This window comes from Pelodiscus sinensis, chromosome 6 (genome assembly GCF_049634645.1).
Source record: "Pelodiscus sinensis isolate JC-2024 chromosome 6, ASM4963464v1, whole genome shotgun sequence".
In the NCBI taxonomy this organism is placed as follows: Eukaryota; Metazoa; Chordata; order Testudines; family Trionychidae; genus Pelodiscus; species Pelodiscus sinensis.
This window is the reverse complement of record NC_134716.1, coordinates 119,833,853-119,861,502: the sequence shown is the minus strand read 5'-3', so window position 1 is coordinate 119,861,502 and position 27,650 is coordinate 119,833,853. Positions and strand designations below refer to the sequence as shown.

The 27,650-nt window shown below is 46.7% G+C and overlaps 1 protein-coding gene across 12 annotated transcripts in view; it reads left to right on the top strand.

Annotated features, from left to right (window-relative positions):
• The first annotated feature begins 543 nt into the window (after nucleotides 1–543).
• The window catches only part of SETBP1 (SET binding protein 1), a 360,515-nt gene continuing 333,408 nt past the window's right edge, over nucleotides 544–27,650 (top strand). For 4 of the 12 annotated variants that reach the window (XR_003086873.2, XM_075932751.1, XM_075932749.1 and 1 more), the window contains exons 1-2: nucleotides 546–1,610; nucleotides 20,417–21,082. Coding sequence is in view for 10 of the 12 variants with exons in the window: in XM_075932751.1 (XP_075788866.1) it covers nucleotides 20,591–21,082 (492 nt within the window). In the remaining 2 variants the exon portion in view is untranslated. Of the gene's footprint in view, nucleotides 1,611–2,475; nucleotides 2,503–5,551; nucleotides 6,126–18,079; nucleotides 18,101–20,416; nucleotides 21,083–27,650 lie in introns of those variants that run through there. The other 8 variants (XR_012905000.1, XM_025178255.2, XM_025178259.2 and 5 more) reach the window with 7 other exon arrangements.

The window sequence follows — 27,650 nt, the reverse complement described above, 5'->3', positions numbered from 1 at the left end:
GATCCTTTGCATGTGTGCTACAGGCCGGCTCTTAATCCAAAGTGGTGCCATCTAAACAGGATGGGGTATCCCAAGCAAGTCCATAAAATGAGGCACACAGGATATGTTTAGGCTAACACTTGCCTGCATGTGGAAGCCGAGGGGTATGCTTATTGCTGTGAAAAGTCTCCACTCTGCAAACCTTTACTCACCTCTTTAGCCCTGACTCCCCCTTACTGTTTTCAACAGAATGACTCCTGCCAGGAGTGATTGACGGGGGTGTCTAAGGCCTGGGTTCTCCAGCCTGCAACAGTCCCCTCCCCACTAGAAAGAAGTGTATAAACCATCATAGAGCACCCATGGATGCTCTGCTTTCTAGTACATCTCTGGGGCCCGCCTGTGGCAGGTCTCTGGGGCTGGCCAGTGGGGTAAATGTCACTAATCCGGATCTCTTCCCCCTCTCTGTTTCTTTTCTCCGTTCTCCCCTGCCCCCAACACTGCTGCTCTTGTGTCAGGCAGTGGCAGTGTTGAGTTCATTAGCGGAGCGCTGAGCCTTCCAGCCCGGCTGTGTGTGTGTGTGTTTGATCCTTCCTTTCAAAAACAAAACCTACTACTGCCGCCGCAAGTCTCCGGGAGCGAGAAAAACACACAGGGCACGGCGGGAGGAAGCCAGGGGCGCGGTGGATCGGTTTGAACAACTCCGCGCCGGCCCTGCCTCCTGGAAAGCCACAACAAATCACCCCAGGCAGCCGCCGGGAGAGCAAAGCGCAGCCCCCGGGCGTAGACCCCAGCTCTCCTGGAGCGGCCGGGCCGGGCAGCAAGAGCGCGGATCCTTCCTCCCCCCGCGCCTATTAACCCGCTCCTCCTCCTGCCTTCCCCTGCTCCGGGACTCGCGCCGCCGAAGGACTCCGAGGCGCGTAGGGGGAGCCATGGAGCTACCAGCCATCCCAGAGCAGCGCTTCAGCCCCGATTAAACTGCCGCGATCAGCAACCCCCCCAGCTCCGCCACCGTCCCCCTCTGCGCGCCGGGGGGGGGGGGGGGGGGAAAGGGGGAACCGCGTAAAAAAAGGAGCCGCTGCGTCTATCCACGGAGCCGCTCCATCCCTCCCAGAGCCAGGCTCTGACCCGGTGCCTGGGTCCCCCCCCCCTCTCCTTTTCCTCCTCCCCCTCCTCTTTGCCTTCTCCCCCCCTTCCCCTCCCCCTTTGCTCCTGTCCCAGTTTATGTCGGAGCCTGCTAAAATTAGCCGGGACTGTGAATTGGATTGACTCCGGCTCGCGAGACGCCATTTTCCCCCCTGCTCGAGCGATCCCTCTCTCTTTATCTCCCTCGCCTCTATCTCTCTATCTCCGTGCGATCCCCTCCTCTCTCCCCCCCTCCCCGCCTGCCTCCCCCCCCCCCCCCAGCGGCCCCGCTCGCTCCCTCCCTCCCTCTCCTGCGCTGCGCGTGTTGCACGCCCGTGTGCGCCCCTGCTCTGACAGATGAGCACCGCCATGGCTTTGCCGCAGCACCAGCAGGACCGCCGTGGGGGGCTCCGGCGAGGGATTGGAACCGGGATCTAAACGGGAAGAGGCGAGAGGCGGCTGAGGAAGCCGAGAGGCGAAGGCAAGACGCTCCAGTCTGGGGGCTATGGGTTAGTAAACACCGGCCGCGATGGGTGGAAATCTCGCGCTTGCTGATCTGGATTGCACTGGCGTAGTGTGTGCGCGCGCGCTGATCTGGATTGCACTGGGGTGTGTGTGTTGCACTGGTTTGTGTGTGTGTGTGTGTGTGCTGATCTTGATTGCACTGCTCTGTGTGTGTGTGTGTGTGTTGCACTGGTTTGTGTGTGTGTGTGCTGATCTGATTGCACTGCTCTGTGTGTGTGTGTGTGTGTTGCACTGGTTTGTGTGTGTGTGTGTGCTGATCTTGATTGCACTGCTCTGTGTGTGTGTGTGTGTTGCACTGGTTTGTGTGTGTGTGTGTGTGTGCTGATCTTGATTGCACTGCTCTGTGTGTGTGTGTGTGTTGCACTGGTTTGTGTGTGTGTGTGTGTGTGCTGATCTTGATTGCACTGCTCTGTGTGTGTGTGTGTGTTGCACTGGTTTGTGTGTGTGTGTGTGTGTGTGCTGATCTGATTGCACTGCTCTGTGTGTGTGTGGATTGCACTGGTTTGTGTGTATGTGCTGATCTTGATGCGCTGGTGTGTATGTGTGTGTCTGACTGTGGGATCTTGATTGCACTGTGTATGTGTGTTTTCTTTTGGCTGCATGCAAAAGTTAATGTATCCTGCCTTCCCACCCCATCCTTTGGTGACTTTGCAATGGCGCGGGAAGGTCTTTATTTTTGTCGTTTCTATTCCGCGTGTCTGTGATTTCCTCCTAATCCGGACTCCCCCCCCCCCCCCCAGTAGATTGGGTTTCAGTCTTGTGCTCCTGGAGTGGGTAGATTTTGTAGGAGTTTGCATGGGTGTCTTTCATCCCCCCTCCCCTGCACACACCTCTCCCTCCCTTAGTCTGGCTGAGCCCCTCTGATGGTGGTGTGGGGTAGGTGGCAGAAGTGTGTGTGTGTGTGTGTGTGCGGGAGGGTTGGCAGATTCTTCCCTCCCCTTTGTAAATTGCAGGTTAAGTGGAGCTAGAGAGCAACATTGTAACCTTGCTTGGCATTTTTTCTTTCCTTAAGATAGCCGAATTTTGTAATTGCCATAGAGGAGATGGGGGGGGGGGGGCTGTTGTGGAAGGGGGGGAGCAATCGTAAAGATTTCAAGTAGGGAATGAAAGCCCTTGTGTGTTGGTGTCCCCTTCCTTTACCTATCACACCAGCCCATTGAACAGTCCTGGCTTTATTTTGACATTGAAAAGGACACGCACTCCATAAAAGCAGCATTTCCCAGTAACACACAAGTGCGTGTGTGCAGAAAGCCAGGGGAGTGGGTAATTAACAACGCGGGATCCCCCTTCGTCCTCCCCACCCCTCCCTGTTTGTTTCAGAAGTAAACCGGGTTGTTAATAATACCCCCCGAGGTCACCTCCCTGCAATGAACCCGGGGCAGGACTGGAGTTTGAGGCAGTGTAAAAAGCCAGAGGCAGTTGGAGGGGAGGGGAGGAGGGAAAGGACGATGGTTTGTAAGATCAGTCTGCAGGTTAGGGGAGCTATTGTCAAATCCCAAGTAAAATCTCTCCCTCCCTTCCCTGCCTCCCTGGGAGAGCTGGGGCAAGTTTGGTTCGCCTGGCCGGGCGAGGGAAGACTTATCGCGCTGCGCTGCAAGCTCTGGGCTGATGTCCCCTCGTGTTGTGATGACCGCGCGGGAGAGTGTGTGGGTGTGTGTGTGTGTGTTGTACGTGGACTTGTGTGCACGCAGCATGGGGCGCCCGGCGTAGACAGGCCCCGGCGGGACAAGCGTGTTGTGTCGCGCGCGCGCCTGTGTATTTATGTCTCCAAAGGCAGTTGAGAGAAGGATTTCCGATTCGTTTCCGCTTCCAATACACCGCGCTGATAATCTCAGGGCGGGCGTCGGACGCGAACAGGGCACGCTGCTGCCAGGGACGCTGCTCCGGGGGCGTCGCGTCGGGGGGCGAGCCTTGCCCCCCCCCTATAGCCTGCCCCCCCCTCCCCAGCTAAAGTTCTGCAGGGTCCCGTGGGCGGGCATCGAATGTCAAACCGGATTAGAGGGGGTCGGTGAGGTGCGAGTGGCCACGATCGGCGTTGCAGCGGGAACGGACACGCCACCCCTTGTCAGTTTCAGTGCCCGCCTGCAGGCAGCCTCCCCTCCCCCCGGGACTTGGCGCTGCAGACATTTGAGCTGCCCCCGGGACGGAACCCCCCCTCCCCCCAACCTACGGGAAAAACTCCCCTTCCCAAGCTGGGCGGGAAGGGTTTAGCCTCTGGGCTGCAACCCGCGAGTCTGAAGCGAAGGCGAGGGAGTTTTGTGTGTGTGTGTGTGTGGGGGGGGGGGGATACTGCGAGGGAGCAGCCTCTGCCTTCATTGAGGCTCGAGAGAGTGTAGACAGGGGGTGGCTGGGGACAGGAGGGTGGGGGGGTGGCAGGGCGGGAGACGAGGACAGCATCTGATCACGCTCTTGCTGCAAACACGTCTCCATTTCTCTCCTGGCTGCAGTAACAGCTCAGCGCACGATCGCCCAGACGCATCTCTCTTTCTCTCTCTCTCCCTCCCCTGATGCCTCGGGGATCTAGTGCCTGGGTTTTCCTATGTGCCTTAAGAGAGCCTCCGCCGCTCGCTTCCCGGTCTGAGAGCCCGTAGGCAGGCGGAGGAAGGAGAGGAGGGTGCGAGAGGCAGAAGGGCGCAGGGGCTAGGTCTGAGCGCTGGAAAAGTTCACAGGAAAATCGATCCCGTTTGTGTTGCTGCTCTTCTCCCTCTGGTCTGCAAGGTTTTGCGGGTGTCAGAGGCACAGTTGTTGCAGTTCGTGGTGATACTGTAATCCGAGCTGAGCCCCCGGAGGAGTAGGTGGCAAATAAATGTACGAGGGGGACATGCCAGGGGAAACAATATTTCTCTTTTTAATACTGGGGATGGAGGCGGTTCATTACCTGCTAGGAGTAAACAAGCCAGCAGACTGGGTCAGCTTGGGCAGCAGCGGTTCTGCAATGGGTCTGTTTAGCCTGGGATCTGCCTGTGCGTAATCAGTGCTTTGCCTTCTGTGTACATCTGTCAAATGCAAATGATGTTTTAGGCAAGTAAAATGTTTCTCTTTCTAGTCCTCTGCTGTCAGGGGAAGTAATTTGATTCCTTTCATATTGACAAGAGGATTTCAGGGGTAAAGAATTATGGGCAAATCCAGTCCTATATTTAATATCATGGACCCAAACGGTAACAATTGATTAAACAGCCCCTGCAGACAGGACTAACTTGATTCAGTCAACAGTAAAGATTGTCTTTATAGCACTAGTCAATGATGCTACAAATCTCGTGAAATATACGTCTGTGACCTTACAGAAGAGAAAGTAAAGGGTTGTTTTTATGTACATGGAAACAAATATACAAGTGGATTTCACATTCTGTTGCTTTAACTCTACCCAATCAGTAGTGATGTGGCATTGGAGTGAGAAACATGTTTAAAAACAAGTTATCCAAACACTGTAGTTGTATTTTAATCTCTCCAGTTAGATTGGAATGGTTATGTAAGGAGAAAGAAACACACAGAGATTGGAAATTTCTCTTCCATCCCCTCTTTGCTCTGACTCTTTTTTTTAACTTCTCAGACTCAAAATTTTAATTGAAACCAGAAAGCTATTGAAAAGCAAGGAAGCCAAGAAAACCTCTGTTTTCTCTTCAGCTAAGGGATAGAGAATAAATAATGTTTTGCTGATGTTATTTCAAGTTGCTTGAGCTCCTTGGTTCCTGCCAAAAAACCCAGCCTAGATTAACACATTATCATTTTAGGAGGAGAAGTTATCTGAAATATAGTGAAATTGTATGTTAGGTTTGTGTAAAGCTTTAAAGCATAGTAGGTCCTGGTAAACAAGAGAAATAATAGCTTTGATTATTGTTAATAATAGCTGAGCTATTTAGTTCTACTTGATATTTATAGGGTTTCCTTAAGGTTGTGGTTTTGGAATAAATTCAATTAAAACACTTTGATTAATTTAGGATTGGTGTAATTCTAATTGGTATTTTCTGTTAACTACAAATAATATTGAACATCTATCTATTCTTCACAATATAGGAACATCATTTTTGCCTTCCCGTATTACTTAATCCTCTTTTTATAGTCCTGCCCTTTTAGCACCTTTCCCCCTACTCTGCCTTCCCCCCTCTGTCTCCTCACACCTCTTAGGTATATATACCAGCCAACCAACAGGGCTTTTGTTTTTCATTACAAGATCTTGGCTAATCCCAATTCCAGTGACTTTTCTGCCCTCTCAGTAGGGCTCAATTGCTCATACTTAATCTTTCCCTTCTGTTTTCTTTCCCCTTTGGACAACACCCTCCAGGACTAAAAACCATTGCCTTGTGCTTGGAGACTTGCAATTATGCTGCAATTTTGACTCTTAACCCAACCAATAGCAAGACCTGCTATTCTCTAATGAACCACATAACATAGTTCGAGAGTCCAAAGGATCATTGTGGTGGAACTGATATCTCTCCCAATGAATTGATGAGTGATTATTATCAGTGTGCCAAGATAATCTCCCTGAGTTTGTTTTAAAGGTAAGACAAAAGTTACTCAGAAATATGCTGCATTTTAGTATCAATGACATGCACCAGGGTAAAATAAGATTTATGACCAGATTTTTTCAATGTGGCCTTTTTTTGGGTATTCAGCATGCATGCTCGATTATGGGCCATGCAAATCCAACAGTTAGACAACAAAGAGGATAATGCAAATAGGTGCACATGCAAAATCTACACCCACCCAATGAAAAGGCTAAGGGTATGTCTACACTAGGAAACAACATGTTGGACCTCCTCAAACTGGGACACACTCATTTGGCAACATTCCGGAAGGATCACGGGCGTTCCTGGACAAGGGAGTCCTGGCTAGGAGCCCCAGTGGCAAGAGGGCTGGCAGTTGAGAGCCCAGCGGGGCTGGGACCGGCACCGGAGCCCTGGTAGCACAGGAGGGGCTGTGGAAGCCCCAATGACAGGGCCAGAGGTGTGGCAGCCGCGGTAGTGGGGTGAGGGCCAGAGGTGTGGCAACTGCAGCAGCGGGGCGAAGGCTGGAGATGCAGCAGTTGTGGTAGTGATGCTGGGGCCAGACACGTGGCAGTCGCAGCAGCCCCAATAGCGGGACTGAGGCTGGAGATGCGGCAGTCCTAATAGTGGGACTGGGGCCGGGGCAGTTTGGGCTGCTGGGGCTGGCGCAGCCTGGCAGCCCGGCGGGTGGGGCGGCTGGGGCCAGTGGGGGGAGGGAAGGTGGTCATGGGAGCCAATAGCAGGGAATCTCCTCTGGTCCGGCAAATTCTCTTGTTCAGGACTGGTCAGATCTTGAGGGTACCAGACCAGAAAGGTCCAACCTGAATTTAAAAATAACTAAAAGTGATTTAATAATTCCTGAAATAACAGCATCAAAATAGTGTGTCCTCACTACAGGGATGCCTCGAAATTAATCCAAGGCAGGCTCCGTTAATGTGGACTCGCTACCTCGACTTAAAGCCCCAGGAAGTGCTGGGGAGTAATTCGTTTGAATTACTTTGGGGAATAGTTATTTCAAAATAGTAGCACCGGAGTGTCCAACCTGCCACTATTTCAAATACGTGTTATTCCCTGAGGAGAGCAGGAGTACAGATTTTAAATTAAGCGGCCTGTTATTTCAAAATAATGGGCTTGGTAGTGTGGACACTCTGCTTATTAATTCAACCTAAGAGGGGTTATTTAGAAATAAAACCCTACTGTAGACCAGGGCTCGGGGAAAGCCACCTGAAAATCTAGCCCTTAGCTTTATATACTTGCATGCGAGGAACCCTGGGAGGGGGATTGTCAGTATATCAACATTCTCTGCCTGGAGATATAAGATGAAATAAAGAGCTCATCAGCAGAATATCCCATGTGTGTGGATGAATGCATCAGGAAAACTTTTGGGGACAAGCACTCACAATGCCTTCCTGCTGGCTTTCTGGTACTGTCACTTACCAGACGGTACTGTCTCGTTCTTTCCACTTTAAAACGTCCACAGGTTGTTCTTTCCCTAAAATATCATGGAGGAAATACAATTACTCTCTTAGTCCAGTCTATACTGCATGGCTATATTGTGTCTGCACAAGCCACCTGTTCTTTCGAAGTAACGGACGCACAATTTCGCCATCTCAGTAAGCTTCATTGCACGAGGGATAAGGGATGGCTCGAAATAGCATGCTACAGTAAAACTCCAATAGTCCGGCACTCCTGATAGTCCGGCACTCCTGATAGTCCGGCATCAAAATGGCAAGAGCCTAGTGAGTGAGCTTCAGCAAAAAATAAGTCACAAGATAACAGTGGCAGCAGCTGAACTGAGCAAAAAGGGTAAAAAAGGCTTAAAAAAACTAAAACATTATAGTATAGTGTATACAGTATGTACAGTAAAAAGGGTTAAGAACTCTTTATATGCAGTATATAATATATACAGTATATACAATATAATATATATATAAAAACCCAGTTTATAGTACCTCCTGATAGTCCAGCATATCTGATAATCCAGCACCACCTAGGTCCCATAGGTTCCGGATTATCGGAATTCTACTGTATTTCAAAATTTGCCGCTGTGTAGATGCGTCAAATTTCAAAATAAGCTATTTCAAAATAGATTTGAGATAACATACGCAATTTGCATAGCACAAATTGCGTATCTTCTTTCGAGTTTAGGGTGCTAAACCTCAAAAGTAGCTTGCTAATTTATGGTCCTGAGTACAACTCTGGACCCAGGTCTTTTCATTTTGAGGTGCTGTCTGATCTGAAAGTAGATCCAGATTTTATGGTTTGGGCGCATTTCCCCAGTTTGAATCAAACACATGAGCGAATGGCAAACACATTCTTAACACATAAGCCAGCCTCAAAGCTTTTCTTATATTTTTAAGAATGAAGCTTTCTCTTAACATTACTTGAAAAGTTTGTTGCGTATTTTGACCTGCTTAGAAATCTACACCAGGATACTGTGAAAAAGCAGAGCTTCCCTACATGCTTTCTGGATTGTGCAATCTCATTTAATTGGATACGGAGAACAAAGAAAACAATAACATTAGTTAAAAGCCTAAGAACAATCCAGCATGTCTTCCACAAATTGGGGAGGTATGGAGAAAAGTTGAAAGAAGGTGATTCTGTGTATCATCTAGAATGGGGAGAGAGGGGAGAGACCATTTCCCTATTTGGCTTGGTGCTGGGTTTGTTTCATATCTTAGGCCATCCAAAGAGCATAGGGAAGGATAGTGGTATAAACCACAAAAATAATATGCTATTGCGGCAAGTTGCGGTAAAGTAATAGTTGGATGCTAAAACCAACCTGCTACTATTTATCTATTTATGAATGTGTTGTTTTACATCTATATCAAATGGAGAGAGAACTGAAGTTGCTGGTGTCAGTGGATATAAAAGCCTTCTATAGAAATAACTCTGGAATCCCATTAATTGCTAGAGAATGAAATTCTTTCCATATGTTTTTTCCTATAGAATTCTGTAGCAGGAATATAACAGTACTCAATACCAAGTATAGTATTCTATTACATTTCTTAGTGCTTTTCCATAAGGGATCAGAGAAGTTGTGAAGCTTAATTTGATGCATGTTTTGAGGTCCTCAGATGAAATATTATTGTGGGCACTTAGTGGTAAATGTTTCAGTTATTAACCCACAGATGCATATGTAACTTTCACATTTTGCATTGCACAATTCCAAGTGTTCTGTTTGGTTGATGGTGATTTTCAGGGGGTGCAGGAAGGGACAGGTTGAACAAATTCCCTCTTGTCGTCAGTTGCCATTTAATTGATTCAGAAAATGGGGAGGGCACCGTGGGGAAATCACCTTTGACTTTTGAATTATTTCTAAGCACACACTTTTAGACTGGACAACAGCTGGAATCTGAATAGATAAATTAGTTGGAATGTAGTGCTTGTTCAGAACTTCTGGCTTTGCCTAGTGTGAGAGAAAAAGGGTTTAGTCACGAAAATTATAAAGCAAATAATTGTTAAGAGAAAGATATCAATGGTAGAGCATGTGTTACAAATGGATGGTAACCAACTACCGATTATGGCTCTCAGTTGGAAGGCAGAAAATCCAGTAAGAAAGAGGGGCAGACCTAGGATGACTTGGAAGTGTACAATTTTAAACAACATAGAAACATTTAATTTGAAATGGGAGGACGTAGTTCACATGGCAGCTGATATGGATGGTGCAAGTGTGGAAAATGTGGGTTGCCCAATGTGCTAAAAAGTACGGGATAGTCTAAGACAGAGGTAGGAAACCATTTTTGGGTTGGGACCGCTGATTCACAGAAAAATCACCGGGGACCACACACAATTGAGAACCTCCCCAAAAAATCTCCAAACCCCTTATTGTCATGACCCCTGACTGAGAAGGAGAAAGTCACTCCACACATTCTCCTCAGACACCTGACCCTAGGGGGCCCATACTAATAGATTTTGTGTGCGCCAGCCCCACTGTGGGGCAGTGGAGGGAGTCCAGAGTGCAAGCACGAGCTCCTCAATAATGGGGGTGGGAGGGCTGAGCTTCGGGGGTCAGATCCAGGCAATCTGGGAGCCACATCCGGCCCCCAGGCCTGATGTTCCCCACCCCTGCTTTAAGGTCACATTTATACTTACTGTGCTGGAGATCAATCTTCTAGCGTTCAATTTAGTGGGTCTAGTAAGGACCCACTAAATCAAATGCTGAAGGTGCCAGATGGCACCGATACTCCTTGATTCGCAAGGATTAAGGGAAGTTGTCTCCTGGGGTGTGTCTAGACTACAGGATTTTGTCGACAAAAGTAGACTTTTGTCTACAAAACTATACCTGCGTCTACACTACCGACGAGTTCTGTCGACATAATGTTGACAGAACTCGGCAGTTTTGTCAACAGTGGTAAACCTCATTCTATGAGGAATAACATCTTTTGTTGACAGAGTTCTGTCGACAGAAGATGTTATTGCATCTACACTGCCCTTTGCGTCTACACTCTCATGTCGACAAATCGGCTTGCTTTGTCGACAGAACTGGATGTAGTCTAGACGCTCTTTGTTGACAGAAGCTTTGTCGACAGTATCTGTCGACAAAGCCTCTATCAACAAAAGTCTGTAGTCTAGACATACCCCTGATGTGGAAATGGTGCTAACTCAGCTTAAGGTACGTTGACTCCAGCCACCTTATTTACATAGCTGGAGTTGCGTACTTTACGCCAACCTTTCGAATCTAGTATAGACCTGGCCTAAAGCAGCGGTGAGCAAATACCGACAGGATCTGGTTTGCCAGGATTAGCATCTGGTGGGTCATGACAGCTGTATTTACCAGTGTCTCCACAGGTACAGTGCTTGTACTCCTGTTGGCCGCAGATCGCCATTTCTGGTCAACAGGAATTGTGATCCGTGGCCAATGGGAGCATTAAGAATCCATACCTGTGGGGAGACATTTAAATTCAGTGGCAGCGGCCTGCCAGATTGTTTTCCCACCCCTGGTCTAAGGATACTGTGCATGCTTAATAGAAAACTTTTAAGTCTTTTGATATGCCCTTAGAGATGCTCTGTGCAGAAGGGTTCAACTGGATAAGTGGCAGTCACTGAAAGCTTGCTTAATTTTAATGTTCATAACTTTTAAGACTACTGCACTGATTTTCTTCCAACTGAGAATGGCTAGCAGATCTCCCTGGGTCCTAAAAATCAAGATAAGTTTGAAGAAAGTTAGCTTATTCTTAATCAGGGCCCTACTGTGCTACCAATTAGGGCCAGGTCTACATTAGACCTGGAAGGTCGGTTTAAGGTATGCACTTCCAGCTACATAAAAATATGTAGTTGAAGTTGGCTTACCTTAAGCCAAGCTTGGCGCCATTTTCATGGAGGGAGGCCGATGGGAGCAAACGCTCCCATCAACTTCCCTTACACCTTGCAACTGTTAGGAGTACCAGTGCCGGCTGGAGCTGCCCTCAGCATTCAGTGTAGCAGGTCTTCACTAGACCTTCTAAATCAAATGCCATGGTAAGTATAGACGTGGTCTGACTTAATACCGCTGGATGTTTCAATTGGCAATCTCTGGAACCATCTAAGCCCATATGTATTTATGACCTAATAAAATATTGATTGGGTTATAAAGGAAGTCTTTCTGCTGATTTGGGATTGAATTTGGCCATTCTAAGGGTATATTTTAGCAATTTTACCGTATTTGTACTTGGGCTGGTGCAGCAATGGATTGTAGCTTGCCCCGGGCTAACTAGTGTCTTGCGAGTTTTCAAGTGTATATGTCATGGTATTTGTAGCCTCAGCACATGGATACTGTTGATTACAAACCTGGGCTTTTTTTTTAATTCCCCCCTCCTCCCGCCCCGGAAATTACATGCAAGAAATGGCAGTGATGCAACTGAAAGTTGCCACAACTAAGCACACCAAATGCCAGGAAATCTGCACATTAAAGATGAATGGATAATCTTATCTTTGCCCTGGCCCATCTCTATACGGAGCCCAGTTCTGCCCCCAGCTTTGTCATAGAGGACAAGAGGGTTTTAGGGGAGTAACTGAGGGTCGCATTTGGTCTTTAACTTTGGTCATGCTGGCCCTTCCTCCCCAATGGAGCCAGGTGCGGAGATGCATTTCAGAAGGAGCAGAGAAGCCTTTCAGGAGTCATGATGCAGTGACTCGCCCAGTCCTCAGCTGCCCCACCCTTGAGGTTTAAGTTTGGGTGACTAGTGCAAGCCACCGCTGGGCTGCAGCTTCCTCACTGCTGTGCTTAGTGCATCAACCTGAGCCGCTCTGCCCAGATTAGGAATCAGCTGTGATCTCCCAGTTCCAATGCACCAGGTCCTCTACTCTTCGAAACTGCATCCTTCTAAAGGAGGCTCATGAACTCTAATCAGTCAGAGGCTCTCTCTGCTCCAGCTCTTTAGATGAGAATAAATAAAGGAAGCAAAACTAAATTGCAACCATCTACAGTCCAAATGAATACTGACCTCTTAGTGTCCCAGCATTTCTTCAGTGCTTCTTGACACTGTAGGCTCTTTGGTGCAAGGACAATCCATATATGGGTGTTGTACTGCACCAAATACTTTGGTCCTCAAACATATCCAGGTGCCTAACTCTTTTTGAAATCAGTGGGCACTAAGTGGTTAGAGGTCTCTGTGAATCTGGGTCATCGACAGGGCTTTAATAACAAAAACACCTGCAATTCCAACTTCTCATATTCACAATCTCATTTGAAATAAACAAAAATTGGGTCACACGAGACACTTTGGACAGCATGTAAGCAAGGTGAAGCATGGACAGCAGACTGCAGTTTTCTTCTTGTGGCTTATTCCTTGTGCCATTGTGTTGGGGTTGTGGCACCGATGCCTAGCCAACTCCCCGTGCATCCCTTATCAAATCCATCTTTTATTTCCCCTGAAAGAAAGAGTGCTGTCCTCTTTGGCGTTTATCTCCGGGGAAAAAAATAACCCAAATTAGCCCTCCCCCCACACAAAAGTGTGGCAGCAGCTATGAATAAAAACCAAATCTCTCGTTAATGATTGATGCAGAGAAATCATTTTCAGCAAGTTTCAGGGTGCAGCTGGGAATGTTTGATCAGAGGGAGAGTGAGATTAGAGCCTGCTACGTCTGTACTAGAATCAGGCTACTGTGTCGGATGGCAGACTTCCAAGAGCCGGGTCAGACTAGGGAAGTTTGGCAACAGTGGAATTCTGTGGAGTTTTGCTTTCCATAGTGGGCCTCTACTTCTCTATGCTTTCCCTAAATACCTATCAACTTTCCACTTGTAGTAGTTATGTCTCCAGTACAGATTCCAAGGCCAGAAGAGACCATTGTGACCATCTGGCTAAGCTAGTATCCAGTGGACCCTCATCATGCCAGGTGGCTGTTGTCCTTCAGATAGCTTGCTGCTGCTGTTATAGAAATAGCTTTTTTCCTGTGGTGGCCCATATAGCACAGGGCAACAGGCAGCTGGTCCGTGAGGGGAGCTGTTTTTTAAACTGGCTCCCCTCATGGACCAGCTCCTGGCTGGCACCCTGCACTGTTGCTTCTGATACAAAGGCAGCTGCATGGAGCTCCTCAGGAGTGAAGCTGAAGCATGTGCTGGCTGCCAGCCTCACCCCCAGGGACTATAGACTAGGTGACTAACCGATAAGAATTCTCGAGCTTACTCGACTATTCAATTAACCGATATTTAACATCCCTAATCTACATGGGCACAAAAGCCCTTTTGCATGGCCACAGCTGGCCCATCTTAGCTGACTCGGGCTGTTGGCCTAAACTTGCTTGGTAGCTATTCAGGCTTGGACTGGAGACTAAGGGCTTGTCTATATTTACCCGGAGATCGATGCTTTTCTGGGGTTTGATTTAGCAGGTCTAGTAAAGATCCACATTGACCGCTGATGGCACCCTGCATTGACCCCAGTACTCCACAGGGTCGTGAAGAGTAAGGGAAGTCGATGGGAGACACATGCTGCAGAAATTGGGGTTACATTGGGGGTACATTGACTCCAGCTAGAGTGGCGTGTCTTAAGTTGATTTTTTCTCCAAGTGTAGATCTGGCCTGAGCTCTGGGCCTTCCCCCTTCAGTTTTTCATAAGACTTTAAAATCCAAACTACTGCTGCCTCATATGGACCCTAAAGATTTATTGATGCTTTTCAATCGTCTTTGGCCAAAACTTTTCCTTGGGTGTACTGTGGGTTGCCTGGTGGCCTCCACCCCAGAGAGAGCTGCATTTCAGCAGTGGTATATTATCGGTGAAGTAGCTCATGATCATTTAGGAAAGGTGATACATGAACTTCAAATACTGTTGTATATTCCCCAGTGCAATGTGCAATTTTAAATAGATAAAGTGGAGAAACTTCCTGTTGCTGTTGTTTTTCTGTAGTTATGGATTTCTCTGTCAAATTACAAGTGCATCTTACAAGGGGAAAGAGTTGTCCAGTGGTTATGGCACAGGAGTGGGGGTCAGAGTTGGGCTTTAATCTGACTCCACTGCTGATCTGGGGCAAGACACATCCCCATCCATGCCTTGGTTTCCCCATCTGTAGATAGGGATAATTATATTTACTTTATTTATATGACACATTGAGCTGCATGGATGAAAACAGAGACGCTTTAGTAGCTTTGGTAATGACTGTAATTTTTGTGTAGTGTAGTGTTTAGGCTAAGGGGAGTATCCCCGTAAGTGGTTTGTGAGCCATCTGGAGGTGCTCCCAGTGTTTTAGAAGCTGCAAACACTCAGCCAGAGGAGCAGTTTGTAGGACACATATTTGTGTATCTTTCATACAGACAAGTCTTTGGGATGTGGCTGTTCCAGTCTGATTTCTTTATATAGTTCTTGTTGTGTTAAGAGCAAAGAGAGCGTAAGAGTTGGCACCTTATTGCACTTCGAATCCAAAATTCGGCAGCACGTCTCCCCCGCAAGCAAATAGTGCATGGCAGCGTGGATGCTGTTTCAGTCATTAGCCAAGGTTCTGTTTAATCCGTTTACAGTTCTGGCATTTCCACAATGAAGGGAGAGTTAGTGTAGCTGCTTGAAGGAACAGAAGGAAACACACTCATATCCTATTGTTGTAGAGGTCGAGAACATCGATGATCTGGAGCAAGGCCTTGAACTCACAGTTCCTAAGATCAAATCCTGCTCTTCAGTATGTACATATGAATCCCATTAGGGAAAAAAATGGCTCTGTGAACATCCGTAAGTAGAATTTAGCACATAGCATTTGTTCCCTCAGTAGCATTGATCAGCCGAAGCATGAAAAAACTCCCTGATGAAGAACTAATACTAAATTCTCTGAAACGTGTATCATTTTACCTGGGAATTATCCTCCCTCAAAATCAAGTATCGCTAGGGGTTACGCTTTCTGCTGGGAATTTATTTCTGAGACTGTGAAGCACCTGTGGTAAGTTATTGACCATCACCTCATACTATGAATCTCAAAAGGTATGGAGGGTTAGTTTGGGTTAACATTTAAATGACTGAATTAGCCCAATACTTTGGACTTGTAAAACAGGCAGATAAGCTTTCTCATGAGAATTCTAGCCATTTGGACCAGAAGTACTTTTTTTGCATTATTTTAGCCCTTTTACTTGCATTCCTGGATGATACCTGGAACCACAGAGCCATATAACAATGCAAAACCACTAGAAACAGACCCAAGCCATAATTTCTGAATCAGGGACTACACTTCCCCAATATTTGGATCCAGGATTTGTTTTGGAGTTTGACTTTATAACTATAAAGAAAACAAAACAAAAGTTAACCAAAGCTTTTCTTGCTGGTCCCTGATTTTATTTTGTTCCACTCTGAAGATGCCCACCACCTAGTATCTTGAAGGGTGAGGATTTAGGGAAAACACTAACAAAAGAGTATTGTCACATTGTAACTTTGCTCCTGCTGAGTGACTTACCGGTAGTTCTGTGGTATCCCCATTAACATGTCGAGTGTTGTCTTGACGGCTAGTGCTTTAACCTTGGAAATAGTTCTCACAGCACCGGCATGCCTGAAGCTAGGGAGAGAAATAGAGGTGGAGCGCTACCCAGGAGACTGCTTACTCAGGAAGTTGAACTGAGGTTTCCTAACTAGTGAAAGCATGTGCAGTCTGCCCAAACAAGAAAGACAAGTATGATGTCCTATCGCCCAAGTCATCTAACTATTAGCCCTGGAGCAGAATAAAGAGTTACTTTAAACAATGACCCATTTAATTGCTGAAGAGCAATATAGTGGATCATTGTTTGTTTATTGCTGCAGGTCTGTTGATATTATGGTTTGCAAATTCTTCCGCAAGATGAAGCCGAGATTCTTAGAACCTAATCTGCCCCAATTTACACCCATCTGAGGTTAATACAGTACAGATGCCTTTCTTCAGCTACTCCTGATTTACATTGATATAATTTAGATCAGAGTTAGGTACCTAGATGGGATCAGGGCCAAAGCTTGGGTTAGGAGCCAAGGTTGGGTCAGCCCTGAATCCCGAGGGCATTCTGCACCCCCCCCTCCCAAAATCCCCCAAACATTTCTGTGCATAATATTTTGAAAATTCCGCAAATTGTATTTGTCAATAAATAAATGGGGAGGCTCCGACAAAGCAGTGGGGAGCAGAAGCCCCTGGCTGCAAAGAGGTGGGAGATCACCCTGTAGCCCCCCCCTCCCTGAGACACTGACCTCTAGGGCAGGCCCAGCCCTTGCACCGTGACTGAGTTGGGTGCTTGCTCTTTCTCCCAGCAGGGGAAAGGGTTAATGTCCTGTGGGCAGAGGTCCCACCCAGAGGGCCCATCGCGTGCGCACGCACATGCGCGCACGCGCGCACACACACACACACAAGCAGTAACTTGCTGGAATGCTGCACAGCAGAACTTGACCACCTTGTGTTGATTTCAGGACTCGGTGTGCCTGTACAATGTGTTCCTTGGTAAGGAAATTAACAATGCAAAATGTCAGATAAATAAGGAGCTTTATTTGATTGGCATGGATGGAAATGGAAAGTATCCCTGACTCTGATGCCATCACCTGTTTGGGAACAAAGCATGGCAGGAGGCCAGGTCAGTTAACTAGGTGGAGTAGTTACATGTGTAGCCCTTCCCCCAAGATATAGCTTAAACCTCGCTGGCATTTGCGGCTTGCAGAGGTTTCTTTCCTCTCTTTGCAGGGAGTTAGGTTCTGGGTGCCACTGTTTTTGTGACACTTGATGCCTCCACCTAAGAAGGTGATTCCTCACTCAGCTCCAGTCATATTGCTACCACTGCTGGCCAGGAGTATAAAAGGCAGCATGCTAGAAAACGTAAAGCACCTGAACACAAACCCAAGAAAGAAATGACACATCCCAAAATAACAACATAACCAAGAGGAGCTTTAATGGGAGCAGAAAGTTGTGATCTGGAGAAGGAAAAGGTTAGGGTTAACTAATAACACTAGACATCAACACATGTCCCTCCTCTCAACACTGCCAGCTTTTCCCAACCCCCAGCTCCCTCCTTGGTGGATGGTGTATGGAGGCTGAGTCCAGAGGCGAGTGCTGGAGTGCTGATCTTGTAGGCTGGCTTGAAGGATCCTCTAACGGTCCCTTCACCTGGGTGGGGGAAGGGTCCTTGCCTCACTCCGTGATTCTCAGTCCTGTGGAGGTCTCACCTGGCTCTGGTGCTGGTTCAGATCTCTGCCAGTCTGGGATGGTGACCTCTACCTGAGTTGGAACTGCCTGACCCATGAGGCTTTCTTGCAGCTGCTCCCAGGCCTCTTTGTGGCATGGAGGAGGGGGCAATTTGTTACCCAGAGACTTGCTGTACTGATTCACTTCTCTCTTGGCTCCCAAGCGCAACGTGGATAACTAAACCTAGTTGCTGTGTCTCTGAGTCGGGCTGTGTCCTTTCACTGAGGGGCTGAGCAGCCTTGGCACATCGTGGCCCCCACCGCATCCAAAATAATAATTTCATGCAGAAGCCTATTTGCCTCAGCAGGTGTTTCTAATCCAGCCTTCCCTCTCGCTGTCTCCAGTCATGCTGGGAAATGCATCAGAAGACCCCCAGTAGCCATGATGGCCGTGGTCTATATAGGGTAGGATCAATGTTCCTTCTAATTTTTTTCCATCTCCATGCATAATAAATGTTATGTGCCCTGAGGTGTGCATGGATGTGTACCACCAGGAGAAACACACGCTGTAACCTTTGGTTGTCTGTGGGCACTCTGCTAATCAACCGGGAGGTACCTGAATCTCTCCGGGGTGGCTGTCCAAGGGCACAGCTTACAGGGAACACTGGGTAGGACCCCTTAGGGGTGATTCCATCATCCTAGGAGCTAGTGAACTCCGAGGCTGGGTTATACCTGTGTAATCAAAATAATCAGGCAGGTTATATGTCCCTTATTTAAACTAATAATGATAGTAGCTAGCATTAAGCAAAACCTTCACAAGTGCAAAGCAATGTACAGACATTCACTAAATAACCCTCCCAATGCTCATTTGAGTGAGATATCGTTACCCCCATTGCATAGGAGGGATCCCTTTCTACTCAGTGCTTATGGGAGGAGTGGGCTCAACAGCTCTGAGCACGAAAGCCATGTCTTTATTCAGAGAGGGCATGCCGCTTGGGCACAAGCTTCTCCATACGCTTGGCCAATGTATCTTTATCATGAGTGGGAGAAACCACTTCTGAGGCCAGCTGATAGCTCCGTCTCTGTAAGTTGCTTAGTTCTAAGTTCCTCTGCCAAAAAGGAAGCCAGCTAGTGTTATTTATGGTGGTTCCCTGTGGATATCGGTCTATTAGGAACTGTACTCGGGTTACCACATCATTTAGCTGTAGGACGGTAAGGGTTTTTCACCACTACGATCACAGGCCAAGCCTGGACCTCTGCCCACACTCCAGTGGGCAACTGAGAAAAGAGGGCCCAGGACCATTTCTCCTCAACTTTAAGGTCAATCTGAAGAACTTTAAAAAGTGGAAAGTAGAGGGCCATGCAAAGGGCAGACCCCCCAGGAGAGCTGGTATGATTTCTCGTGCCGAGCTTTGTTCTACAATGACCAGGTGTTACAGTGAAACACACAGTCATGACGACTGGCTTATGGGGCCCTATACCGTACTATTAAACTGGTGTCCGTATGCCTGCCAGCAGCCTGGGGGAAGGGAATGACAGTTTTTAGGGATGTGATTTTATAATTTCAACAATGCACTAATTAAATATTTTAAAGCAAATTTTACACTAAGGTCCCATAAATGACCACAGTCAATCAGAAAAGGATGGTATATACCTGGGTTGGCAAATGCCTATTAAATGGCTTCGTTACCACTTGAATGGCTCTTTCCCAGGTTCGATGCTCTGCTAATAGGCTTGGCAGGCTTTTTCAGTTTTAAGTTTACTAGATCCTTTCTTGAGGAAGCAGAGCTACAGACCAGGCTAGGAAGAGGCAGGTGGACATTAAGACCCAGGGAGCCCTACACAACTGCGTATTTTGCATATTGGTAAGGATGGCCTTGATTATCTGCTCAAATTGCTATGTCCTGGTGATGTTTCTACACTTTGTTGCTACAAGGGGTAGGTTGGGAAATCTCTGTTTGCTTCAATATATTGTATGCAGCTGATTCCTGAGAATATTGTTCATTGGATGCTTGGTGTTGTCTTGGTCTTTATATAACTTGGCATGAAACAAGTCAATTTGTTTTTTTTAAATTGCATGAATTCTATTGAAACTCCATAGCTTCTCTTGTACATTCAGGGCAAGATTTTCAAAAGGGATTAGACAATGGGAACTTCTCCCCCTCCCCCTGTTTTTTTGCATTTCCAACATGAGGAACCTGAAAGGTGCCTGGTTTTCACGGTGTGAGGGCTTTCTGAAAACCAATTCTTTCAGGCAAGGCATCCCAAAACTGAGGTATGTGAAACTGAGAGTTGCTTTTGAAAAGGGGGACCTCCAGGTTTCCTCCAGAGCCTTAAAGCATGGTGGAACCAGAGCCGGGCAGTTGCCTGGGGTCGCCAATTGGTTAGGACCGGTCCTGGGTGGAACATCACCTTTGATGCATTTCCGGCTTGATCTGATGCATATTAATCCCAAATTCAGGCAACTTGTGTCATGCGTAGATATACGTATGTTTGTGTGTGTGTGTGTGTGTGTGTGTGTGTGTTTCAGTCAATCACACTGGGATATAAGTTGTCATCGTTGGTAAGATGGCTCCTCCTTAGTATTTTAGGCCCCAGTTTTGGCTAAAGCTGAGTGGCGTCAACTCCCATGTGCTTCATTAAAGGCTCTTGGGACCTTGCAGCAGGTGGACTGGACCCATCTGGAGAAAGCCCTGTGGTGTTCTGTTTGTCATTCCTATGGTTGCACTTTGATACATGCGTGAGTGCTGACTTCCTTTTTCTTCTCTCTTCTTTCAACAGTTGCGGCTTTGATCATTTCTGAGCTTCTTCCAGCATCCAGACTATTGGGACTCTAATTTTTACAGACAGTTACCATTCAGCTCCTGGCGTTTCCCCCTTTCTCCCCTTGTCTCCTCACTACCTTCCCTTTCCCCCTTCCCCTGTTATAAAACTCCAGTGCATCGTGAGATTGCCATGGAGGCTAGGGAGTCCCTAGGCAGCTCCCGGCAAAGGGGAGGCGAGGCAGATTTCCTGCCGGCCACGGTTGCCTCTGTGAAGCCTCCACCTGCTTCCAGCTGCACGGGGGAGACCATGTTGCCTGCTTCAGGCTCTGGGAAAGGGATCGCAGTGAGCGGGGAACGAATGGAACCAGAAGAAGAGGACGAGTTGGGTTCTGGGAGAGACGTGGATTCCACTTCCAATGCGGACAGTGAAAAATGGGTGGCAGGAGATGGCCTGGAGGAGCAGGAGTTTTCAATTAAGGAGGCGAACTTTACAGAGGGGAGTCTGAAGCTGAAAATCCAGACCACTAAGAGAGCCAAGAAGCCCCCTAAAAACCTGGAGAACTATATCTGCCCACCTGAGATCAAAATCACCATCAAGCAGTCTGGGGAGCAGAAACTCTCCCGAGGTGGGAAAAATAGCAAAGCAGCTAAAGAGGAGGACAGAGGACACTCCAAAAAGAAGGTAAGGATACCTCTGCTTTCAAGTGGCCTGTCATTTATGTTTCCTCTTTGTTAACTGTTCACAGTGGATGAACTGAACAGTTTCTCTCCTGCCCTCTGCCCTCCCCCCCTTGCCTTTTTTAACACAAGACTGTTCTATATGGATCAAGTGAGATAATCTGATCAGATGTCCTGAACAATGAGGACCAAATTCTGCCCATCCCTCCCATTTGGCCATCCCCCCTTGGCCCTTTTGGGAAGGGGCCGGGAGCCTGCTTCATGCCTCCGAGGGCAGATTTGGCTCTGATTATTGGAGCCTGCTTTTGCAGAAGTAACAGGAACCAGCCTTGGTATCAAAACAGATTTGGAACACAACGGGTTTTTCTCTTCTGGCTTGTTGAACGGGGGAACATCTGCCTTGCTGGGAACTCCTGGGAGAGGGACTAACCTGGGGCAACCTGCCCCTCTGTGCTGTGAGAGGTTGCCTGAGGTTCACACAGCCCTAAACTTCGGAAGGTCAGGCGGAGGCTCAAATAATCAGCTGAGAACGTTAAGGCATCCGGTGTTTGTGCACAAGAAATAAATTTTGCCCAGTTTGCAAAGCTCTGCTTGGTTAACATGGAGCTGACCAAAACCAAGGCGAGTCCAGCATTCCCATGTACAGTATGAGGATGATCTTGAATTGGCCTGTTAGCTAGTGCCGAGGAAGTAAAAAGTTTCCTGGCCTTTTTTATTTTGTAAATAGTTGAGAATGACGATTAATTAATTAATTGATGGATAAATGATATCCCCCATTTCTAACTGCTATTTGTCTGAGCACAGTAGCTCAATCCCTTTGTTTTGTAAACTTCCAGTTGCATTGTCAAATACAGGTATGTGTGCAGAGGACAAATGTGTTCCTACTTATATATAGGGCTAATGGCTCCATTACTCTCAATTACAGCATGGTGCTAGTTCCCCTAAAGCTATGGTTGGGAAGATGTTTCCATTATTAGCTCCATTTCCTACCAGGTGCTTATAATAGTCTTGAAATACCCTATGGGCTCAGATTTCTTATTCTTTACATTGGGTGGGAATGTATGCTCCTGCATTGGTGTAGTCAAAGTGAATCTTAAGGAATGTGAATGAGGATTAAAAGCAAGGAAAATTTTCCTCTGAATCCCTGTGAATAACATACTGCATGAGGGTGAAATATGCGACTTTTAAGTCTTTGAAGTGATTTACTTGGGACATTTATCCACTATGATGTGGATTTCCAGATATCCATCAAAGTAAATGAGAGTATGTCTACACAGCAGGGCAAAACTCTAATTAAGCTACACAACTTGAACTATGTTAGTTGCATAGCTGAAGTCGAAATAGCTTAATTCAGCTTTTTGGCGATAACTACGCAGCAGGAAGTCAAAGGAAGAACACTCTTCCTTCGATTTCCCTCTCTCCTCATAAAATGAGGGTTACAGGAGTCAGAGTAAGACGTCCTCCAGCTCACCATTATTTTGAAATAATGGATTACTGTGTGGACACGCACTATGTTATTTCGGAATAACGTTGCTGTGTAGACATAGCCTAAATGCTTAGGTCCAGCTATTAATTCTGTTACTCCCATTGAGTAACAATCTACTCCACAGGCAGTCCTGTTGATTTCAATGTATAGAATCTAACGTTAATAATGGTATCGCAATCTGGCTGTTACTCATTGCGTGCCCAAAGAAACTTTTATAGAATCATATGATTGTGGAACCCTACCGATAAGAACACACACTGACTGTACTTCTGTATATGGATCCAGGAGAACTTCCAAGGCTGCTATTGGAAATCAGGGCCAAATTAAAAGTACTAGCCTCACGGTGCGTGTTTGCTTGCATGGCAACTCAAATCAAGTTGTATTTTTTTTAAACAAAGTACATAAATAATAGCTATGGAAATGACACCCACAGCACTGCAACATCAAGGATAAGATTTGACTCATGCAAAGGTCAGGCAATTGGAAGATATCGATCTCAGCAGGTTTGTGTTGGTGTGTGGGCAGAGTACGTGACTTTTAAGTCAGTTCATCATGCTTTTCTGTAGCACAAAGATGCTTTCATCAGGGGTGAGAGCCCCTTTATGTTAGGCACTGTACATCCACATAATAATAAATAATAATAATAATAATAATAATAAAAAGACTGTAAACTCTTTGGGGCAAGGGTAATCTAAATATATGGCAAAAGGCAACAGGTGGATACAATCCACAGAGGAGCACATAATAAGGGTGAGATGGTTGCAATTAGCATAATAAATGGGGCTCATAGAGCACCAGCTGCCTAACCATTGTCCAGTTGGAGCCTCCACAAAGAAGAAGCTTGGAGAGGGATTTGAAGGAGGGCAATGCAGTAGCTTAGATGATTTGCGCAGCCAAATGTCCCTGCCCCAGAAGAGCTGGCAGTCTACAGGGCTTGATCTTGGAACCCTATACTTACCTGAGTAAGTGCAGCTTACCATTCAGGTAGCAGTCTCAGGCCCTAAATGAAAGCAATTTGTAATAGGAGGTGACACAGTACCGGGGACAGGTGAGAAGGTCAAAGGATTCTAGGGTAAAACCATGTGGTTGCTGAATGGCTGATATCCGCATCATGAGGGTTACACAGAATTGTTTTCTGAAGTTACAGTTAATTTGAGGTTAAGAGGAAACTCTGCAGGTTGAAACTTGACTTGAACCAGAGCGAAGGCTTTCTTGCCCTTTTGTGTGGGTTTTTCCTATGTAGAGGAGCACGTATCTCATACAGGGAATTTTTGCGTTGGCTTACAGAAGTGTTGCCAGCTTTGTTTATGTATGAGAAAGAGACTGTACTACTTAAACCAGCCAGGGTTTTGTGGTGCTTTCATGGTATTTATTACTACAAAGTTATACTGGCCCTACTGTTGCTTTACCAAAAGCAAACTCAAAAAATCACTGACTGAGGAGAATAGTACCAATGAGTGATGGGTCATATTTTCTGTAGGCATAGCTCCACTGGTCTCAATGGAGAGGTAGGCCTGCTATATTTTTTTCCCTTTGGAACTCAGAACAATGGCATTATTCCACTTTCCCACCAGTTCCGTATTCAGGGCTACACACTCCTTTGAACTCCCAGTGAGACATGTTCATGGCTGTACATAGCTAGGCTTCAGAGAATTCAATACTTATTACTTTTACCATTGTGATGGATAATATCGATGTTTATTTTTCAGCATTCCTCCCCCCTCTCCATTGAAATGTTCCCATTTGCGGGAAATTATTTAAGGCTGACATTACAATACGTTTTATACAGTTTGAGGCGGCATTCCACTAAAAGTTTTCAAGCAGTGTCTTTTTGCCTCTCTGTGAATTTAGATTGTTATTGATGGAGATTTTTTGTTGTTGTCCATATGTATGTATATGGTATAATTGACGTGTATCTACCTCTACCGATAAAAATCGAACCCTTCCAAGATTATCTATTGCCCTTAATGTGAATGACAGCAGGGCCAATGGCTGTTTTACACCTAGAGAAGAAGTGCTCACATTTATTTTTACCCCCAAGGAGGAGTTAACTCTATTAGGACTGGAAAAATCACTTAGGTTTGTTGCATAATAATTTAAAACATAGCTACAGTTAGTCCCCAGTGCTTACAAATACCTCTTCAGCATGCTTGCAGGAGTTTCAATACACACAGCACAGAGGGCGAGTAATGAAAACATGGAAGCAATTTAAGTAACAGCATGTGGGTACACAAAGGAGTGGTGATGCCAGTAATGCAAAAGGGCTGGGAGCTGGGGAGATGGTGTTTATTCAGTGGCCACTGAGGAAGGAAACTATGCCTGTTTCTTAGTCCCATAGTGTTCTGTTTGAAAAGCAGTATTAGCTGATGAATCTGTTCTCAGACTGTGGTCCATGGACCACTGGTGCTTGGTGGAATGGGGTCTGTGGAGAGCTTTCTGTTCACCAGGGAGAGGAGGGAGAAGGGAGAGGAGTGTTCCTCTTTTTTTCCAGCAGCTATGTTACATGAGAAAAATCTAGACAGACACTACTTCCCTCATGTTGCTTTTCCACATGAACCATCGCTGCAGTTGTCCGGGGTTTGTGATGTGATCATGAATGAAAGTGGAGGGAATCCAGGAGACGATTGTAATGGGTGTGGTCCCCATTATGAAAAAGAATGTGCAAATCCTTGGCCTCATGGTTTGAGATTTAGGCTTCAATCCAAGAATTTCTGGTATTCAGTACCAGCTTTGCCAAGTTTTTTTCCCCTTAATTTCCCCAAAGGAGGCTGTTGATAGTTTTTGCCAGCATCCTGTAAAGGTGAATTCCATTTTGGCTAGTGGTTGTACAGCAATTTGAAAATCTACAATTGCCCAGTAAATGATCAGAGGTATTTCAGCTGCTCTCGGCAGAAGATTGGGGTGGACCGAGCCACCGGAGTTTACAATATGCACCATTTTGTATCTGCAGAAGACTTCCTGATGGTCACGGGGGGCTGAGGACTATCTCCCTTTAAAACAGTGGTTCTCAAAGGGTGGTCCACGGACCCCTAGTGGTCTGTGATTTGTCTTGCAGGTGGGCTGTGGGTTTGGGGCTCACCCTTCTCCCAGCAGTGGGGAACCTGCACTGGTGCTCCTGCCCTGCGATCCTCCCACAAGTTTGGAGCGCCAGTGCCGGCTTCTCGCTGTGGGAGAGGAGCCTCGCCGGCCAAATCCAGTTTGTGGGGGAATGAAGCAACTCCATGCACTGCCACTCCCCCTCCGCCTGGAATCACAGCCAATGAGAGCAGCAGGGGGTGATACTGGGGAGGGTGGGAGGCACAGAGCCAAGTAAGCACCGTCCATTCCCCTCATGACCAGATCCTGCATTCCCATCCCTCTCCTGATGAGACCCTGCACTCCGCTCTTGCATCCTACCTCCTGGCCAGATCTCACATCTCTCCCCCCCCACACACACACACATACCTCCTCCTACCTCCATTTTGTTATCATGGGTGGCTTTCTGGTGGTCTGTGGAAAGGTCTGCATTGAGTGGGGTGGGCTGTGGGCCAAAAAGTTTTGAGAACCAATCACTGCTTTAAGAGGACGAGCCGCCCTGTGACTGCCACACACCTTTTGAAAGGGAGATGGGCCTGAGCCCACTTGTGACGCCAAGATATATTCTGATGAAGAAAACGCAGCATAAGCCACAAATCCACACTACCCTGCAAGCACTGAGCGTGCGGCACATGCTGTCAATTCCACACCTGCAGCAGGGCCATCGCAAGTTTGCATTTTTTAGTCAATAGTAGCGCATTTCCCCTTGGAAGTGGGCAAACAAACTGTCAGCTTTGATGGGCACTAAAAGCGTGGCACCACATGCTACGAAGCAATCCATCAACATTCCAGGCCTGTCTTGCAGAGTTTAACAAGCCCCAGATGAGAAGTAGTTCTGTGTTTTCCTTCCTTTGCTGCCCTCTGTATTTTCTTACGGCTGTAAACACTTGATTTTTGTTTTGTTTCGTGCGAGTGTGCCAAACTTTCATCTGCGTTCCCCTCATCTGCATAATTCATTGCTTCAGGGCATGACAACTCCTTTTTTTAGGCTTCGGAAGGGTGAATAAATTTATCAGTGGCAACTCTGATAGAAGTAAAATTTTCTTGTGTGTATTCATAGGAAGCTGTGCTCTTGGATTTGCTCATGTGTACTAGGGATGAGTGTAACCATTAACATGATTAACCTGTATGGTCACAGGCAGAACTGCCCACTCTCACTGCTGCCTCTGATGCAGAGGCAGCAGCGTAGGGGGCAGACAGGGGTAGACAGGAGCAGGTTTTTGAGTTGGCTTCTCGTGTGCACCAGCTCCTGTGGAGCTGCTTGACCTCCCCCTGGTGTGTAACCATGTAACTGCTGAATTTTTCAGGGGTTACATGGTTACATAATTAAACATATTTTAACATCCCTAATATAGACATCTGGATTTTAAATCAAAAGTAGCTCTTTGTCAGGAAGTTCCTATCAAACTCCCTATTCTCCTGAATTTTCATTCGCTTGCTTTCCGTTCACTTTGTGTACCTCCCTCCGTAGACACTTTCGCCTTGAATTCCTATGAGTCCCTGTGGATTCCCTTGTTCATATTCTTTTTCCTTTGGAACCTTCCCCATCATGCCCTTTGCCCTTCCTTCTTGGCTCTTGGCTCTTGGCCGGCACATTTCCCTTTCCCTGAAGGTTCTCATGTGCAACTATAGTATCTGTCTTTCTCCTGTCAAATTGCCCCTGTGCTGTATTCCTTTCCCTTGTGATTTGCTTGCATGATCCTCAGTATGCTCACAGTGCATATTTGTTTCTCTTTGGAAAGGGCATATAATTCCAGGATCCCCTTTGTATATATGATTGTTTCCCTTTGGGATCTGAACTTGGATGCCTTTAAGTTGGCAGAAGCCCTTACCTTTCAAGAAGGTTGTGAGATTGTTTGTTTTTTAAAGGTGCAGTTATGTGAAGGATTTCTACCACTCCTCCGCCCTCTTTTGTAATCAATTAACTGAATTATTATGTGGATGGATAGATGGTCACCTCCAGTTCCTTACCTTGGTTCAGGCTTTCACTTCAAAGTGTGAATGATTGAAG